This window comes from Thalassophryne amazonica, chromosome 6 (genome assembly GCF_902500255.1).
Source record: "Thalassophryne amazonica chromosome 6, fThaAma1.1, whole genome shotgun sequence".
Classification (NCBI taxonomy): domain Eukaryota; kingdom Metazoa; phylum Chordata; class Actinopteri; order Batrachoidiformes; family Batrachoididae; genus Thalassophryne; species Thalassophryne amazonica.
Genome location: NC_047108.1, coordinates 7,491,573 through 7,509,811, shown reverse-complemented (window position 1 = coordinate 7,509,811; position 18,239 = coordinate 7,491,573). Strand labels below are relative to the sequence as shown.

Below are 18,239 nucleotides of genomic sequence, written 5' to 3'. Positions count from 1 at the left end.
CCCTGATGAAACATAAACTAACATGGTTCCAGGGGCGGATCTACTGGGGTGGCATGGGGTGGCAACTGCCACCCTAAAAATAGCTCTTGCCACCCCAGTTGCCACCCCAATCAAAAGTGGGTGACATTTTTTTCAAAAAAGGGACCTCGCGAATTACTTTAACCGGCGAAAACTGTGCTCTCTGAGCACCCTTGAATGCAGCACAAGCTGCGCTTCGCGCTCCCCCCCACCTGTTATGACGCCGAACTTTCCCTAAAAGACACGACGACATGCCAGCACACACAGCTGCCAGGAAAACTTTGCGGAGAAAGAAATATAAAATTGATACATTCACCAAGTACTGTATAAATTAATAAACAATGAGGAATAAGTTTTCAGTGGTATTTTTATTAGGGCGGAACCTCTTGTTTCCATCGTCGTTTCAGGTGAACTGAAAACAAGGACGGACGTCAACATTGGTCACATCAGCCGGCAAAACTTTTTGTAGCTAGACTTCAGCTTTACTTGTGTCGTGTCTCTCATAGATATTACGGATGTTTCGTCCAACCTTAAAGTCGTGTTATGTTAACAGAAGTCCGTGCACGCGTGCGTCAATGTACGCATTTTAGGTTTCACTTTCATTTCATAACGCGACAGTGGAGCACTTTTTTATTGCTGAGGGGAGAAAACACTTTGTTGTGGATTTAGAGGAACACTGGAAACAAGAGGAGAGGGTGTGAGGAGAGGACAGAAGGATGGACAGAAGCCAGAGGACAGAGGGATGGACAGAGGACAGAAGGATGGACAGAGGACAGAGGGATGAGCAGAGGACAGAAGGATGGACAGAAGCCAGAGGACAGAGGGATGAGCAGAGGACAGAAGGATGGACAGAGGACAGAGGGATGGACAGAGGACAGAAGGATGGACAGAGGACAGAGGGATGAGCAGAGGACAGAGGGATGGACAGAAGCCAGAGGACAGAGGGATGGACAGAGGACAGAGTACAGAGGGATGAGCAGAGGACAAGCGCTGATACACACACCCTTGAGGTGTGTTTCTGTGAGTCTTCAGCTCAGGTAAGACTCATACAGCTTCTCTGCTGTCATTTGATTAAATATGTGCTGCAGCTTAGCTAAACGGCAATTCTATGGTAACGGAATTACAACAGCAACAAAATCTGGACATACTGCATCTAACGACTACAGATTAGGTCAGATTGTAATTCCGTTACCGTAGAATTGCCCTAAAATTTCCATAACAATCATTCAGTTTGTGATAAAAGCATGAAATTTGGCACAAATATTCTAAATTAACTAATATTTATTTTCAGATATGGAGGCATCCTGGAGCTGACCTCTAATGAGCTACAGGGGTCAATAAAGAATTACACAGGGGTCAAACTTTAACAATGCTCCAATCATATTGAAAAGTATACCACATTATTTATCTGATTACACAGCTTCCAAAAAGGTATAGTTTGGACTATCTATGACTGAATGTTCAGGAGTTATGGGGTAAAAACAGCAAATATGGTGACAAAGGTCAGTTTCAGTTTGTACAGGGGTCAAACGTTAAACTTGCTCCAATTTTGGTAAAAAAAATTATGCAAATTATTGGTTTAGTTAATAGTATTTTAAAAAGGAATAGTTTGCACCATCTGTCACGCTAAGTTATCATGTTACGAGGTAACATATGTCACATGTCATAGAATCCAATGGACGTCAAGCTTGTTTGACCTTTACTTTTGGAGACCAAACATTCGACATAGTCAAAACTATTTCATTTATTAATCCTGTTCACTCAACCAATAATTTGCATCACTTTTTACCAAAACTGAAGTAACTTTAACTTTTCACCCTTGTATAAACTGAAACTGACCTTTGTCACCATTTTTGCTGTTTTTACCCCATAACTCCAGAACATTCAGTCATGGATAGCCCAAACTATACATTTTTGGAATCCTTATGATCACACAAATAGTGTGGTATAGTTTTCAACATGATTGGAGAATTTTTATATTTTGACCCCTGTGTAATTCTTTATTGACCCCTGTAGCTCATTAGAGGTCATCTCCAGGATGTCTCCATATCTGAAAATAAACATTAGTTAATTTAGAATATGTGTGCCACATTTCATGCTTTTATCACAAACTGAACAATTGTTTTGGTTATCTGCTGCACTACTACAGCAATGTTCATTTTGTGATCATGAAAACACAATTTACAGATCTATGACGCCCATTGGAGCGCTTGAAATTACCATTCCACTCACGCATTTTTTTACACACATTGTTTATAGTTTTTTCTATATTGGACTGCAAAAATGTTGTTTTAACGTTACATGAAATCGATCACTAATGATGAAATGCAGAGTGGTGCATACAGAGCAAAGAGAGAAAGAAACAGTGACAAAGGTCAATTTCAGTTTGTACAGGGGTCAAAAGTTAAAGTTGCTCCAATTTTAGTAAAAAAAAATGGTGCAAATTGTTGATTGAGCTACTTGGATTAATAAATGGAATAGTTTTGACTGTGTTGAATGCCTGGTCTCTAAAGTAAAGGTCAAAAAATGTTGACGTCCATTGAATTCTATGACACGTGACATATGTTACCCTGTAACATGATAACTAAGCACGATACATGGTGCAAACTATTCCTTTTTGAAACCCTATTAACTCAACCAACAATTTGCATCACCTTTGGACAAAATTGGAGCAACTCTAACTTTTGACCCCTGAACAAACTGAAACTGAACTTTGTCACCATTCTTGTTTTTACCCCGTAACTCTATAGAATTCTGTCATAGATAGTCCAAACTATACCTTTTTGGAATCTTTACAATCAGACAAATAATGTGGTATAATTTTAAATATTACTGGAGCATTTTTAGATTGTGACCCCTACGTGGCTGCCTATTGAAAATTCAAGTGGCCAGTCAGTATTTTCAAAAGGGTAATATCTGAGGTGTACAGTACTTTTGCCAAATTTGGTGCTTGTGTCACCATTTGAAGGCTTCCTCTGTAAATATTCCGTTATCTGCTGCACTAGCAGTGGTAGACCACTCTTACTGATCAAACTGATAAATTGACCTGCATGTACACACCAAAACAGTCTTTGCTAAATGTCACTTTTGTCTCCATGATGGGAAATGCAAGGGGACATGCATGCAAATGTTTCTGAAAACTACAACAGTGTGTTTTACCATCATGATGATGAGGGCACTGACATAGCTGTGCTTTTGCACAAGCCGTCCAAAGATGACCAGACTGCTGGGGCCTGGGGGAGGAGACAAGCTCTCCGGTGGAGTCTTCATGGCCTCATCACTCTCCTCCCTCACTTCTGGCTCATCTTCAGACACTAACAGAAGACAAACGGACAAAAGCACATTAAAGAAAAGTTTTAGGAGAACAGAAGTGAGTCACGAAATGCTGAAAATAAATCTGAGCAAATGCAGTGATATAATTAAATTAAAAACAAATACAACAAGAACATACCACAATGCAGAAGTGGGAGTAAGTCACCATCAAGTCACTCTCAAGTCATGAATCAGCAAGTCCCAAGTCAAGTCTCAAGTCATAATGACCACCAATTGCTTGCAAGCTGACTTGAGACTTTCCGATTTATGACTTGAGAATGACTTGGCAGTGACTTACTCCCACCTCTGCCATCATGCATTACTGGAATTTTAGGACAACCAACCAATGACTTGCAGCATAGGTGTCTAACCGAGGGTGCAGGTTTTCTTTGCAACCACCCACTCCAGCAGGTGATGTCACTGATTAACATCCCATGGAGCAGATGGAATCAGTTAATGAGTGAAATCACCTGGTGGAGTGGGTGGTTGCAACGAAAACCTGCAGCCTTGTGGCCCTTTCTGGAATCAGTCTGACACCTCTGACTTAGAGAAATCAGCTAAACTAGGAAGATTGTTGTCGCTGAGTTGTCGTATTTGAAAATTTGGGTGTAATTACTGTCTGATGGCGAGACGCTGTCTTCATACTGTGGTGGAGGGTAACAGTTTGTGTACCCGGCCCCTCCCAACAGGGATCCCAGCTGGTTTCTGTGGACATCCTCACACGTCCTCAGTAAGATCACTGGCTTCAAAAAGACATGAGGAGCAACAACCAACAGGGTATTAAAAATAGTAGTAACAAAAAAGCAACTAGCATTTGAAAATGAGTGCACCAGAATTTTGAGTTTACGGTCAGCTGTACCAGAAATCTTAGTTTTCAGCCTGCTGGACTGCTGTTATTTTAAAACATGCATGTCAGCGCTAGAAAGCACATTTTGCAGTGGAGAATCAAGTTTGCCAGGATTAAATTTGATCCCACTCTAAATGGAGTTAAACAAACTCTTACAGTGTTAAGTCAGTATTTCTATAGCACTTTTACATCTTATGCAGATGCTCAAGGTGCTTTACAATGATGCCTTACGTTCACCTATTCACTCACACACCAATGTCAGGCTGCCACCATGCAAGGTGCTTAACTGGAGCAACTCAAGGATTAAAGACCTTGACCCCAAGGACCATAGCAATTTGCCTGTCTGATGGGGAATCAAACCGCTGATCCATGTTGTGTAAGTGTAGGAACACGGACCCACAACAGGGGGCGCAAATGAACGGACAATGGAGAAGGTAAATAACAAGTTTTACTGTTGTGAAACGAGCACAACCAATACAATAATCAACAATTTGGGGTTAAGCCGAATTCTGCTGGTGTCGTGTGGGCAGGCTCGAAGGTAGGAGACGTCCGTCCAAGTCGAACCGGAACCACCCAGATCTCCTCTGCCACCGAACCCTGGAAGTACTGGAACCGCCAAGTCCCAAATTCCCAGGTGGCCACTGCCTCCGCTCGTCAGATCCGGTACTGCTGGCAAGAGAGAGCAACAAACACACAGGTGTGGATGCGGCTGCACCCAGTAACACGGAGAGGGGAGAAGCCGCCTCCACCTCTCGTCACAATAAAGCAGGAAGGTGAGTACTTATCCAAGCAATCGGCTTTCGGTAGTCAGCTGTCCTGAAAGGGTTAACAAGTATTATCAGATAACACAGAATATGCTGCAGAGAAGGTTACCTCTATCTCAAGGCGATATCTCGGCACTGAGGTGGAGACGCCGTCCTGCTGATATACCTCCGTGCTGAGTGGAACAGCTGTGTCCAGTGATGGGTGACAGCTGTCACCCTGGCTGCTCTCGTGAGGCGGCAGCGCCCTCTGGTGCCTGGAGCCCGCACTCCAGGCAGGGCGCCCTCTGGTGGTGGTGGGCCAGCAGTACCTCCTCTTCAGCGGCCCACACAACAGGACCCCCCCCTCAACGGGCGCCTCCTGGCGCACGACCGGGCTTGTCCGGATGGCGACGGTAGAAGTCGGCCAGGAGGGCCGGGTCCAGGATGAAGCCCCTCTTCACCCAGGAGCGTTCTTTGGGACCGTACCCCTCCCAGTCCACCAGGTACTGAAAACCCCGGCCCATTCGACGGACGTCGAGGAGCCGGCGCACAGTCCAAGCCGGTTCCCCGTCGATGATCCGGGCAGGAGGTGGTGCCGGACCCGGGGTGCAGAGGGGTGAGGTGTGATGGGGTTTTATCCGGGAAACATGAAATACTGGATGGATCCGCAGTGAGGCCGGGAGCTGGAGCCTCACTGCGGCGGGATTGATGACTTTAAGGATCTTGAAGGGTCCGATGTATCGTTCCTGGAGTTTTGGGGAGTCCACTTGCAGAGGAATGTCCTTGGTGGACAACCACACTTCCTGCCCAGGACGATACGTGGGGGCCGGGGCCCGCCGCCGGTCTGCATGTTTCTTCGCCCTCGTCCGGGCCTTCAACAAAGCAGAACGGGCGGCACGCCACACCCGACGGCACTTCCGTAGGTGGGCCTGGACCGAGGGCACACCGACCTCTCCCTCAACCACCGGAAACAAGGGGGGCTGATACCCCAAACACACCTCAAAAGGGGAGAGGCCGGTGGCTGACGACACTTGACTGTTGTGGGCGTACTCGATCCAGGCCAGGTGGGTACTCCAGGCCGTCGGGTGCACGGCTGTCACACAGCGCAAGGTTTGCTCCATCTCCTGGTTTGCCCGTTCTGCTTGTCCGTTGGTCTGGGGGTGGTACCCGGACGAGAGACTGACCGTGGCCCCCAGTTCCCGGCAAAAGCTCCTCCAAACATGCAAGGAGAACTGGGGACCGCGATCAGAGACGATGTCTGATGGTATCCCATGCAGACGGACGACGTGGTGGACTAGGAGGTCCACTGTCTCCTGGGCCGTTGGGAGCTTCGGGAGGGCCACGAAGTGGGCCGCCTTGGAGAATCGGTCCACTATCGTGAGGACGACGGTGTTTCCCTGGGACGGTGGGAGACCCGTGACAAAATCCAGGCCGATGTGGGACCAGGGGCGATGAGGCACGGGCAGCGGCTGTAGCAATCCCGGTGTCTTACGGTGATCCGCCTTGCCCCTGGCACAGGTGGTACAGGCCTGGATGTAACCCCGGACGTCGGCCTCCAGGGACGCCCACCAGAAGCGCTGCCGGACGACTGCCACGGTTCTTCGCACCCCAGGGTGACAGGAGAGCTTAGAACCGTGCCAGAAGTCCAGAACTGCAGCCCTGGCTTCTGGTGGGACGTAGAGTTTGTTCTTCGGTCCGGTTCCGGGGTCCGGGTCTCGTGTCAGGGCCTCCCGGACGGTTTTCTCCACGTCCCAGGTGAGGGCGGCCACGATAGCGGACTCCGGGATGATGGGTTCCGGGGGATCCGACGGCTCCGTTTTGACCTCATCTTCGTGTACCCGGGACAAGGCATCCGATCTTTGGTTTTTGGTCCCGGGACGGTAGGTGATCCGGAAGTCAAAACGGCCGAAGAACAGTGACCAGCGGCCTTGCCTGGGGTTCAGTCGCTTGGCGGTCCTGATATACTCCAGGTTCCGGTGGTCAGTGAAAACCGTGAATGGCACGGATGTTCCCTCCAACAGATGTCTCCACTCCTCAAGAGCCTCTTTCACCGCAAGGAGCTCTCGATTGCCGACGTCATAGTTCCGTTCGGCTGGGGTCAACCTGCGGGAAAAATAGGCACACGGGTGAAGGACCTTATCGGTCTTCCCACTCTGGGACAGCACGGCTCCTATCCCTGAGTCCGAGGCGTCCACTTCAACCACTAACTGGCGACTAGGATCGGGCTGCACCAGAACGGGTGCAGACGAGAAGCGCCGTTTCAACTCCTTAAACGCGGCATCGCACCGATCCGACCAGGTGAAGGGAACTTTTGGTGAGGTCAGGGCTGTCAGGGGGCTAACTACCTGACTGTAGCCCTTAATGAACCTCCTGTAGAAATTAGCAAAGCCTAGGAACTGTTGCAACTTCCTACGGCTTGTTGGTTGGGGCCAGTCTCTCACCGCCGCAACCTTGGCCGGATCAGGAGCGACGGAGTTGGAGGAGATGATGAACCCCAGGCAGGACAAAGAAGTGCGGTGGAACTCACACTTCTCGCCCTTCACAAACAGCCGGTTCTCTAACAACCGCTGCAGGACCTGACGTACATGCCGGACATGAGTCTCAGGATCCGGAGAAAAGATGAGTATATCGTCTAGATATACGAAGACGAACCGGTGCAGGAAGTCCCGCAATATGTCGTTAACCAAGGCTTGGAACGTCGCGGGGGCGTTTGTGAGGCCGAACGGCATGACCAGGTACTCAAAGTGACCTAAGGGGGTGTTGAATGCCGTCTTCCACTCGTCTCCCTTCCGGATCCGAACCAGATGATACGCGTTTCTAAGATCAAGCTTGGTAAAAATCTTGGCTCCATGCAGGGGCGTGAACACCGAATCCAACAGGGGTAACGGGTATCGGTTGCGAACCGTGATTTCGTTCAGCCCCCTATAATCGATGCATGGACGAAGTCCGCCATCTTTTTTACCCACGAAAAAGAAACCTGCGCCCATCGGGGAGGTGGAATTTCGGATCAACCCGGCAGCTAACGAGTCCCGGATGTAGGTCTCCATTGATTCGCGCTCAGGCCGTGAGAGGTTGTACAGTCTACTGGACGGGAACCCACTGCCTGGAACCAAATCGATGGCACAATCGTACGGACGGTGGGGGGGGAGTGTGAGCGCCAGATCCTTGCTGAACACGTCGACAAGGTCGTGGTACTCCACCGGCACCGTCCCCAGATTGGGCGGGACTCTGACCTCCTCCTTAGCTTGGGAGCCGGGAGGAACCGAGGAACCTAGACACACCCGATGGCAGGTCTCGCTCCACTGAACCACTACCCCGGACGGCCAATCAATCCGGGGATTGTGCTTCAACATCCAGGGAAAGCCTAAAACCACACGGGAAGTGGCCTGAGTCACAAAAAACTCGATCACCTCCCGGTGGTTTCCTGACACCACCAGCGTTACAGGTGGTGTCTTATGTGTGATCGGAGGGAGCAGGGAGCCATCTAGTGCTCGAACCTGCACAGGCGAGGTAAGTGCCATCAGAGGGAGCCCTATCTCCCTGGCCCATCTGCAGTCCAACAGATTCCCCTCAGAGCCCGTGTCCAGGGTTAAATCCTCATACAGGATCGTGACTGGGAGTCGTGTAGCAATGTGGGTGTGTCCCACGTGAATGTCTCGGCCCACCCCTAGCCCAGTCTCTAGGGGCAGGCGTTGGTGTTGTAACCGCTCGGGGCAGTCTCTCACATGGTGCTCTAGTGCACCACAAACAAAACAAGCTCCATGGGCCCATCTCCTCTGTACAGCTGGTGCCCTAAATGTTGCCCTACTCGTGTCCATAGCTTCGTCAGTAGGGGGAGCTGTGGCCCCACGGAGCGCAGGGGCCGTGGAGCGTGGGGAAGGCGGAGCACGGTCGGAACCGGAAGGGAGAGGGACGGCGCGTGCCCGGCCACGCCCTTCGTCTCGTTCCCGCTGACGTTCTTCTAACCGGTTGTCCAACCGTATGACAAGATCGATAAGCCCGTCTAAATCCCGCGGTTCGTCCTTAGCCACCAGGTGCTCCTTGAGATCTAAAGACAGTCCGTTTACAAAGGCGGCGCGGAGGGCAGCGTTATTCCAGCCGGATCTCGCAGCCGCGATGCGGAAGTCGACTGCATAAACAGCTGCGCTCCGGCGCCCCTGTCTCATTGACAGTAGCACGGTTGAAGCGGTTTCTCCTCTATTAGGGTGATCGAACACGGTTCTGAGCCCCCTCACAAACCCATCGTATGTCAGAAGGAGCCGTGAATTCTGCTCCCAGAGCGCTGTAGCCCAAGCGCGTGCCTCACTGCGAAGCAGGTTTATGACATAAGCTACTTTACTAGCATCGGTCGCGTACATAACGGGACACTGTGCGAAGACGAGCGAACACTGCATCAGAAAATCCGCGCACGTCTCCACACAGCCTCCGTACGGCTCTGGAGGGCTTATGTATGCTTCCGGGGAAGGAGGGAGAGGTCGTTGAACAACCAGTGGAACGTCAACGTTACGCACAGGATCTACGGGAGGGAGAGCCGCAGCGGCGCCCGGGGGGCGCGCTTCCACCTGCGCGGCGAGAGCCTCCACCCTGCGGTTCAGGAGGACGTTCTGCTCGGTCATGAAATCCAACCGAGTCGTGAAAGCGGTGAGGATCCGCTGCAACTCACCGATTACCCCTCCCGCGGACGCCTGCGCGTCCTGTTCTTCCATTGGCCGTTCAACAGCCGGTTGACGCCCCTCGGGATCCATGACGCTGGCCGAGATATCCTGTTGTGTAAGTGTAGGAACACGGACCCACAACAGGGGGCGCAAATGAACGGACAATGGAGAAGGTAAATAACAAGTTTTACTGTTGTGAAACGAGCACAACCAATACAATAATCAACAATTTGGGGTTAAGCCGAATTCTGCTGGTGTCGTGTGGGCAGGCTCGAAGGTAGGAGACGTCCGTCCAAGTCGAACCGGAACCACCCAGATCTCCTCTGCCACCGAACCCTGGAAGTACTGGAACCGCCAAGTCCCGAATTCCCAGGTGGCCACTGCCTCCGCTCGTCGGATCCGGTACTGCTGGCAAGAGAGAGCAACAAACACACAGGTGTGGATGCGGCTGCACCCAGTAACACGGAGAGGGGAGAAGCCGCCTCCACCTCTCGTCACAATAAAGCAGGAAGGTGAGTACTTATCCAAGCAATCGGCTTTCGGTAGTCAGCTGTCCTGAAAGGGTTAACAAGTATTATCAGATAACACAGAATATGCTGCAGAGAAGGTTACCTCTATCTCAAGGCGATATCTCGGCACTGAGGTGGAGACGCCGTCCTGCTGATATACCTCCGTGCTGAGTGGAACAGCTGTGTCCAGTGATGGGTGACAACTGTCACCCTGGCTGCTCTCGTGAGGCGGCAGCGCCCTCTGGTGCCTGGAGCCCGCACTCCAGGCAGGGCGCCCTCTGGTGGTGGTGGGCCAGCAGTACCTCCTCTTCAGCGGCCCACACAACAATCCACTGGTCATAAGGCTGCCTCTCTAATCCCTAGGCCCCGTAACTCATTGTACTGTTGTCTATCCTTTGATTTCTTATTGTGAAAGGGATGATTGTCTACAACTCCCCATGGACAGAACAGCAGTACATCATAGGTTACTTTCCCCAGCCAAGGCTGATACACATCAACAGCTGGGTGGACTGAAACAAAGGAAAGAGGCTTATCCAAGGACATAACAGACAGGTAGCCTGACCAAGAAATGAACCCGAGTCTATATGTTGGTAGCCCAACATATAGACTCGGGTTGAACTATGCCAAAGATGTGTTAAGCCACGTTGACACTTGCACAAATTTGATCCACGCACTGCTGCGCAAATCTACAGCTGCAGATTGTCTGTCGGTGGAGAACACATTTGGAATAGTCTCAAAGGTAATTATTGATATTAAATATATTGTAATGACTTGGTAAAACAGTTGCATTTTCTTTCCTTATGAGTTAGATAATATATGTGTAAAGTTATGTTTACTATAGACGTAACATCTCCATCACATGCAGTGTTTTTAAATTGGTTGCGCAATGCCCATGATTAGTTCACAAAATTAATGTGAGCCAGAAGTTTTGAACATTTCAAAATTTTCTTTGCACACTGGCATGCGGCCGCACACAATTCACACACAGTTTATGGAGAGTTTACTCACTGGCAATCTGCACTATGCGTGCCAGTGCGGGAATCAAATTTGTGGAAGTGCCAACGCACCTTTACATGTTGGGACCCTGAGAGACTGAACAGAAAGACTAGTGGGACTGAAAACTATGACTTGGGGACATGGTTTTGCACTTGAACCATTAGAATTACTTTCTCTTTAATGTTCACATTCAGATGTCTCACTTTAGAGAATATGTCAAGAACATAGACCTTTAAAACAGTATCTGACATTAAAAGTGGTTACCTCGTCAGGGAGATAGGTTTCTTCATCAGTGCTGCTTAAAAGCTAAAAAGAAAGAGAGTGTGACACAGCTAATAATGAGCACAGCTTAAGAACAACAACACAACATAAAGAGCAGAGTCAGTGATCAGAGTCAGTCACCTCCTGCTTGTCTCCTGAAATGTAGATGACCCTGGAGAAGCTGGGAGGGATCTCTGGACTTTCAACTGGACTCTCAAACCCTTCATGATCACCAGCAGCCTTCAAGACACACCAAGCTGACATATAAGTTAAATCTGGACAAGGTTCAAAGTTTATGAGAGTATGAAAATACACGAAAGTATGACAGCAGAGAGATATTAGACTTAATTTATTGTCTATTTTTTATTATTTATTTATTATAGTCTATTTAGTGATTTATTTATTTATTATATTATTTATTTATTAACTTAATATATTGTGTGTGGGGGTGAAGGTGGATGATTTTTTTCTGTTTTATAATGTAAGTGTATATGTCTTTTGTGTATAATCTGGACCCTGAGTCTGTAAATAAAGTTTATATATATATATGTATTTAATTTGCATCAATCATTAAGAAATAATAACAGGATGGAACTGTACAGTACATCTGCCTGGAACAGGAACTTCTCCAAACTGAGTGGCTCGTTCAAGAAAGAGACTAGTGAGGGAAGCCCTCAAGACAACCAGGCAACTCTGTAGGGTTTACAGACTTCTGTGACTGATTGAACATCTCTGCATTGTGCAACATTTGTTGTGTCACCAGTTATACAGCTTGATGGAGAAGTGGAACACAGAAGGATTTTCATCTAAGAAACCAGACTTTGCTCTCCCATCATCTGCCTTCTGGCAAATTGCAGGTAAAACTTTACATCTTTTTAAGAAACTCAGACCATGTCCCACTCCAGGTTCGATAATATTTAACCACAAACCTCCTCTGTGATGTTGACCCATTTGTGCAGCAGAGCTATCAGTGTGTAATACAGCAGCAGCAGAACCAAAGGATTGACGAAATCAGGCCAGCTGACATGGAGATGAAGACCAAGACTGTACGGGTCTGAACTGTTGGTTCTGATTACTCCTGTCATTCCAAACAGTCTGCAACAGTGTTAGAGGGAAGGCAGTGAGGGATTCAGAAACAGGTAGTGGAGGTTAGACCATTTACAATCAGAATCAGAATCGCCTTTATTCTCATTGTAATTTGCATTACGAGATTTGAGTGCAAACTCCAAAAAGGTGCTTTCCGTGGTGCGAGTAATTTTTAGCCAAATAAAAAAATTGTGAAATTTAACGGTAAATTATTCAGAGTATATGTACAACTAATATAAACATAAGGTAAAATAAAATAAAATGCAATAAAATGTGGACCAAGTAAAATGGAAAATGAGAATTATATACAACTGTGGAATCATATTACATGGGAATATTGCACATGGTTTACAGATATTGCACAAGAAACTTGAAGGTGCAGATTAGAGTGATTTGTTTTTGTTCAGTGCAGTGATCACTCTGGGGAGAAAGCCGTCCGTGAGTCTTTGTCCTAGTTTTGATTGACCTAGTATACCGTCGGCTGGAGGGTCGTAGGTCAAACAGGTGGTTGCTGGGGTGGGATGTGTCTTTGCAGATGCTGGCAGCTCTGCTGAGGTAGCGAGAGCTGGCAGTGTCTTCCAGGCTGGGCAGAGAGCAGCCAGTGATCCCCTGGGCCATTTTGATCACCATCTGCAGCGCTCTCCTGTCTGCTGCTGTGCACCCAACTCCCCCCCACCCCCGTACCACACTGTGATGCAGTATGTCAGGATGCTCTCGATGGTGGCTCTGTAGAACAACACCAGCAGCTTCTCCTCCAGATTGTTTCTCCTGAGCACCCTCAGGAAGTGGAGTCGCTGCTGGGCTTTCTTCACCACCACTGTGGTGTTGGCAGTCCAGGAGAGGCTGTCAGAGAGCTGCACTCCCAGGAACCTGATGGAGCTGACCCTTTCCACACAGTCCCCTTGGATGTAGAGCGGGGCTGGGTCAGCCCTGTTCTTCCTGAAGTCCAGGATTATTTCTTTGGTTTTTGTGGTGTTCAGCGGCAGGTTGTTAGCTGAACACCACGCTGTCAGTCGATTGACCTCATCTCTGTAATCAGACTCATCCCCCCCTGAGATGAGCCCAATCACGGTGGTGTCATCTACAAACTTTATGATGGTGTTTGTAGGATGGGTCGGAGAGCAGTCATGCGTGTAAAGGGTGAACAGGAGGGGGCTCAGTACACAGCCTTGAGGAGAACTGGTGCTGAGTGTGATGGTGGAGGAAAGGTGGAGGCCAAGTTTCACGGACTGTGGGCGGTTTGTGAGGAAGTCCTTGATCCACTGGCAGATGGGGTGGAGATGCCCAGATGTGTCAGTTTCTGGACCAGGATCTCCAGGATGATGTAGCTGAGCTGAAGTCCAGGAAGAGCATCCTCACATAGCTCCCCTGGTGCTCCAGGTGGCTCAGCGTGGTGTGGAGAGCTGTGGTGATAGCGTCCTCTGTGGAGCAGTTTGCCCTGTAGGCAAACTGGTGGGGGTCCAGAGTGGGAGACAGACAGGCCCTGATGTGCTGAGAGACCAGTCTTTCAAAGCACTTCATGACCACAGGCGTAAGTGCAACAAGCCTGTAGTCATTTATGCTCTCCACTGCTGACTTCTTTGGGACTGGAATGATGGTGGAGGATTTGAGGAAGGGTGGAATGATGGCCTGTGACAGTGACACATTAAAGATGCAGGTGAAAACTCCAGCCAGTTGGTCAGCACACACTTTGAGTACCTTTCCACTTCGTGTTCCTGAAGTGTTAGCGTGCTAGTGCTGGAGGGTGGTGGGTGTGGAGTTGCTGCTGGTCTGTCTGCTTCGAAGCGGGCAAAGAAGCGGTTCAGCTCCTCTGCCAGCGAGGCGTCAGACCTAGCATTTCCTGGGTTGCTGCTTCTGTAGTTGGTTATATGATTTATTCTCTGCCACATCCTTCTGGGGTCATTTACAGCGAAGTGGTCCTCTATCTTTTCCTTGTAGGCAGCCTTGGCCTCTCTGATGCTTCTTTTCAGATCAGACCGGGCCGTGCTGTACATATTTACATATCACAATGGAGAAGAACTCATAAGAAAAAAAATGACCTGTTAAAAAAAAAAAAAAGCAAAAACACACCCGGTGCAGTGCTGAAAAAAAAAAGAAGAAGCTGGGGCAGGTTGCAAAAACAGGGTTCAGTCCAGTGATGTGGGCAGCCTGGTGTGGCCGTCTACTGCCTCCAGGATTTGGGTGGTACTTAACCCATTGCACCTGCAGGTCGCACATTTTCTAATCCTGGGATTTTATCTGTAGTGATTATTGATTCAGAATTGTTGAATTTCCCACTGGGTGCTCCGGCTTCCTCCCACTTCCAAGGACATGCAGGTTAAGTGCACCGTTACATTGTCACATTAGAGGTCTTCACGGGTCCACAGTTTTAGACCTGGACAGAAACACACTAACTGAACCTAAAAAAAAAACCCACCTCAACCAAAAAGGGTTCAGAGAAAGATCATGTCAAACCAAAATCAAACCCAAGAATAATTCCACCCACCCCAAAATGTCACTGATCTGAGTGTATTGATCTAAAGATTACACAAGCACACTTGTAGCCAGAACATCAGCAGTTCAAGCCTCATACTAGCGGAATAAATCAGGGTGTGGGACATAAAGGTGCGAGTGCATGATTTGTCCCATAACCACATCTGAAGCCCCAAGTGCCCAAACAGTGAAACGGAGCTTTTCAATGGCCAATACATCAATTTATACCAATCAACTCCCAGGTGTGAAAAACAGAGCAGTGACTTGTCTGTTGAAATATTGATTAATAAAATAATATCCCAAGATAGAGCACCAGCACTGATGTCAGGACTTCAGAATCAGAATGGTCAGGATTCACTCCTGGTTTGCGTCTGTTCTTGTGGGATGTTTGGGTGTTAGGATGATAGTTTTTCTGCCCGAGTGATGCTGTGGTTCATGTGTTTTCATCCCTAGTTTCTCCATGCTTGATGCATCCATCTTTGTTGGTTTGTCATAGAATCTATATCTGGGGTTTTGTAGGCAGATTTCTTGGTTTTAATTTTTCATCTTGGTTTTGCATTGATGTTCATTCCTGTTTAAACCTGTTCCAGTGATACTCAACAGTCTGTCCACTGATATCTATGCTGCTTCTCAGCTTTCATCAGGTCTGTCTGTCAGGTGTGAACTGCACAGCAACATGATTAAAAAAAAATACCCATTACCTCCCCCAACAAAGTTGAAGGAGGTTATGTTATTGCCCGTTTGTTTGTTTCTTTGTTTTGAACAGCCTGGAGCCCACAATTTTTCATATATCTTTATAATTTTTTTTACTGAAGATTCATATCCTGATAGGTGAGAACTGATTCAATTTTGAAGGTCATAAAGTCAGGAAAAATCCCCATCTTTAACAGTGAAAGAATTTTCAAAAATTCATAACTGTCAAAAAAGATCACATTTCATTCATATTTGACAGTGTTATGTAGGTTGGTATCCTTCATCAAGTTTGATCTGGATCTGATTTTGTGGCTATTTAAATTTTACATTTAATGTGTCTTTTACATTATATCTTAATCAAACGTGCCCCATTCACTCTCATATTTGAAAGTGAGGTGCAGACTGTCACTCACTATCACCTGGCACAGTTTGATCTGGATCTGATCCAGCTGGTGGATTTTGTGGACATTTCAGTTTACTATTGAAAAACACATTTTGTGTTCATTTTGAATTATATCTCAATCAAAAGTGCCTCAATCACTCTCATTTTTCTGTTATGGATTTACCTACACCACCAACATTGGAGGTTCCAATTTTATGCCTGTTTGTCTTCTAGTTATCAGTCAGAAACCAAGTGCCAAAAAAGCAATGACAAATTGTGCATAGCAAAGATAACCAATGTTCTGTGAAAATGATCTGAAAAAGAATCAGAAACCGAAAAAGCTTAAAAAAACTGACAGCACCACAAAAACCTTTGATTCAAGTGCATAAACAAAATACATCCTCCTGACATTTGATCACATCTAATTGAGCTTATGAAAAGCCACTTCTAACAGGACTTTGACCTTGAACATTTTTTCAAGGTAAAATTTTGTGGAATTGTCAACTAGTTTTGGAGGAGGTTTGCACTCTATGAGCACAGTGCTCTGGTTTCATCTGAAAACACCTGCATTGTGTGTCCCACAACTGCGTTCAATTCCTAACTGAAACCTGACAGTAATACAACAAAGCTAACAGGGAAACCTGTCTTCAGGACACAGTCATTTTTAAATACTTCTATTTTTTGTGCACCTCACAAATTTCACCTCACCTCAAAAGCCACACTTTATCCTGCAATGACTACAATGCACCACAAAGCCAGATATCATCCACACTCAATTATGGTGAGTGCAATTTGAACCCAATCTGAGTGTTTTATATTCAGTATTCAACATTTCTCAGAAAAAAATCATGTGATATTCCAAAAGCCTGAGTTTAAGAAGACTGAAACTATGACTTTACGGTTTTGTACCTGGTGTAGATGTCTTGTGGTGGCACAATCTCCTGTGAAAGAGGCAGCTGGTAGAGGTACAGAGCCAGTACGTGTCCGGCACTGAAGATGGCCATCATGACGCACAATGAACTGAAGGGGAGCAGGGTGATGGAGTAACTGAATATCCACCACCACACCAAGCCAAGAAATACCCCAAAGTAGACAGCTGAGGTTAGGGAGGGCAGTGTGATACCTGCACAAACACACAGACAAAACCGAACAATCGTAGAATTTTGCATTGGGATTTACATTATTGCACCTTTGTTTCAGTTTTTTTTTAAGAAGAAAAATTCTGATTCTACACTCAGATCATAATCAACAAACAAACTGAGGGAGCACTGCTGCATGTGCCATTAAAGTGCCGACAATATGCTGCAAAATCCAATCTGGGGCATCCCCTTGTTTGATTGCATGAGGGACCTCTGAGGACCTCTGCTGTATGACTTTCTCCATCTCCAGTTCCCCATGCATAGACCTTTGAAAAGCTGAGGCACGTACCCTGTAAAGTGCACTGATCGAAGGAATAGACATATAAACAAATGCGTCCAGACATTCCAATTTAACACAATAGCTCAAAAGCACTAAATGCTCAAAAGCATTTTGTAACTCACAGCATAGTAAAATGGAATGAGAATTAACTGGTAGCATACTGGCTAACTTTGATGCACCAGATCAATCCAAAAACAAGGTTGTTTTGCATATGTAATATCAGGCAGACCAGTGTCTATGGTCTACCTGACCATAGACACCTGACCGAATATGCTCGGTGGATGGTCGGCAGATGCTCTATGTATGATGGAAATTAGGAGCAGGTGGGGCTGAAGTTACACGTAAGCTTAAAAATGAGTCTGTTTGTCAGTTTCATTATGAAAACCTCTGGTCAGACGGCCTCTGCTGCTAAAAACATGTAAATAAAAAGTGTAATGGTTTTTTTCCTCAACAAAAGCTTTTTCCCAGTAAATACTGATATTTATCAAGGATGTGTTCAATGATTACTTGGACTGGGTTAGGGTCAGAGTTAGGCACAGCTGGGTAAGGGTTGTAAACAGCACCTTAGGTCCTGTTGTTTACAAGGAAAGGTTTACTATTAATTTGGCAAATGGCGTACAGATCTTAAAAATCAATAGATTTCCAGATTGCACCATTTGCAAAGCTGAGTGAGGAATTGGGGTGTCTAGGTTTGAGATGGTCACGGATCAAGACTAAGATCTCAGCTTTCAATGACTTCCTAGACTTGATCATCAGAAGTGTATCTGTTTGGAGTGAAAGCATCAAACTTAAGAGATTCGCTTTTCTCAGCAGTGGAATTCATGTCTGTGGGTGCTCCATGTGAGA

The 18,239-nt window shown here is 47.1% G+C and overlaps 1 protein-coding gene and 1 long non-coding RNA gene across 2 annotated transcripts in view; one reads left to right on the top strand and one right to left on the bottom strand.

The window, feature by feature from the left end:
• Positions 1-18,239, bottom strand: part of si:dkey-11f4.7 (piezo-type mechanosensitive ion channel component 2) — a 197,592-nt gene that overhangs the window by 174,662 nt on the left and 4,691 nt on the right. The window contains exons 3-8 of the mRNA XM_034171725.1: positions 16,884-17,097; positions 12,271-12,436; positions 11,483-11,581; positions 11,345-11,386; positions 3,947-4,073; positions 3,178-3,332 (exon numbers count right to left, since the gene is read on the bottom strand). Of these exons, the coding sequence (XP_034027616.1) occupies positions 3,178-3,332; positions 3,947-4,073; positions 11,345-11,386; positions 11,483-11,581; positions 12,271-12,436; positions 16,884-17,097 (803 nt within the window). The remainder of the gene's footprint in view (positions 1-3,177; positions 3,333-3,946; positions 4,074-11,344; positions 11,387-11,482; positions 11,582-12,270; positions 12,437-16,883; positions 17,098-18,239) is intronic.
• Positions 943-12,408, top strand: LOC117511814. The gene is made up of 3 exons (XR_004561089.1): positions 943-1,055; positions 12,105-12,198; positions 12,301-12,408. It is a non-coding gene; the product is annotated as an uncharacterized LOC117511814 (long non-coding RNA).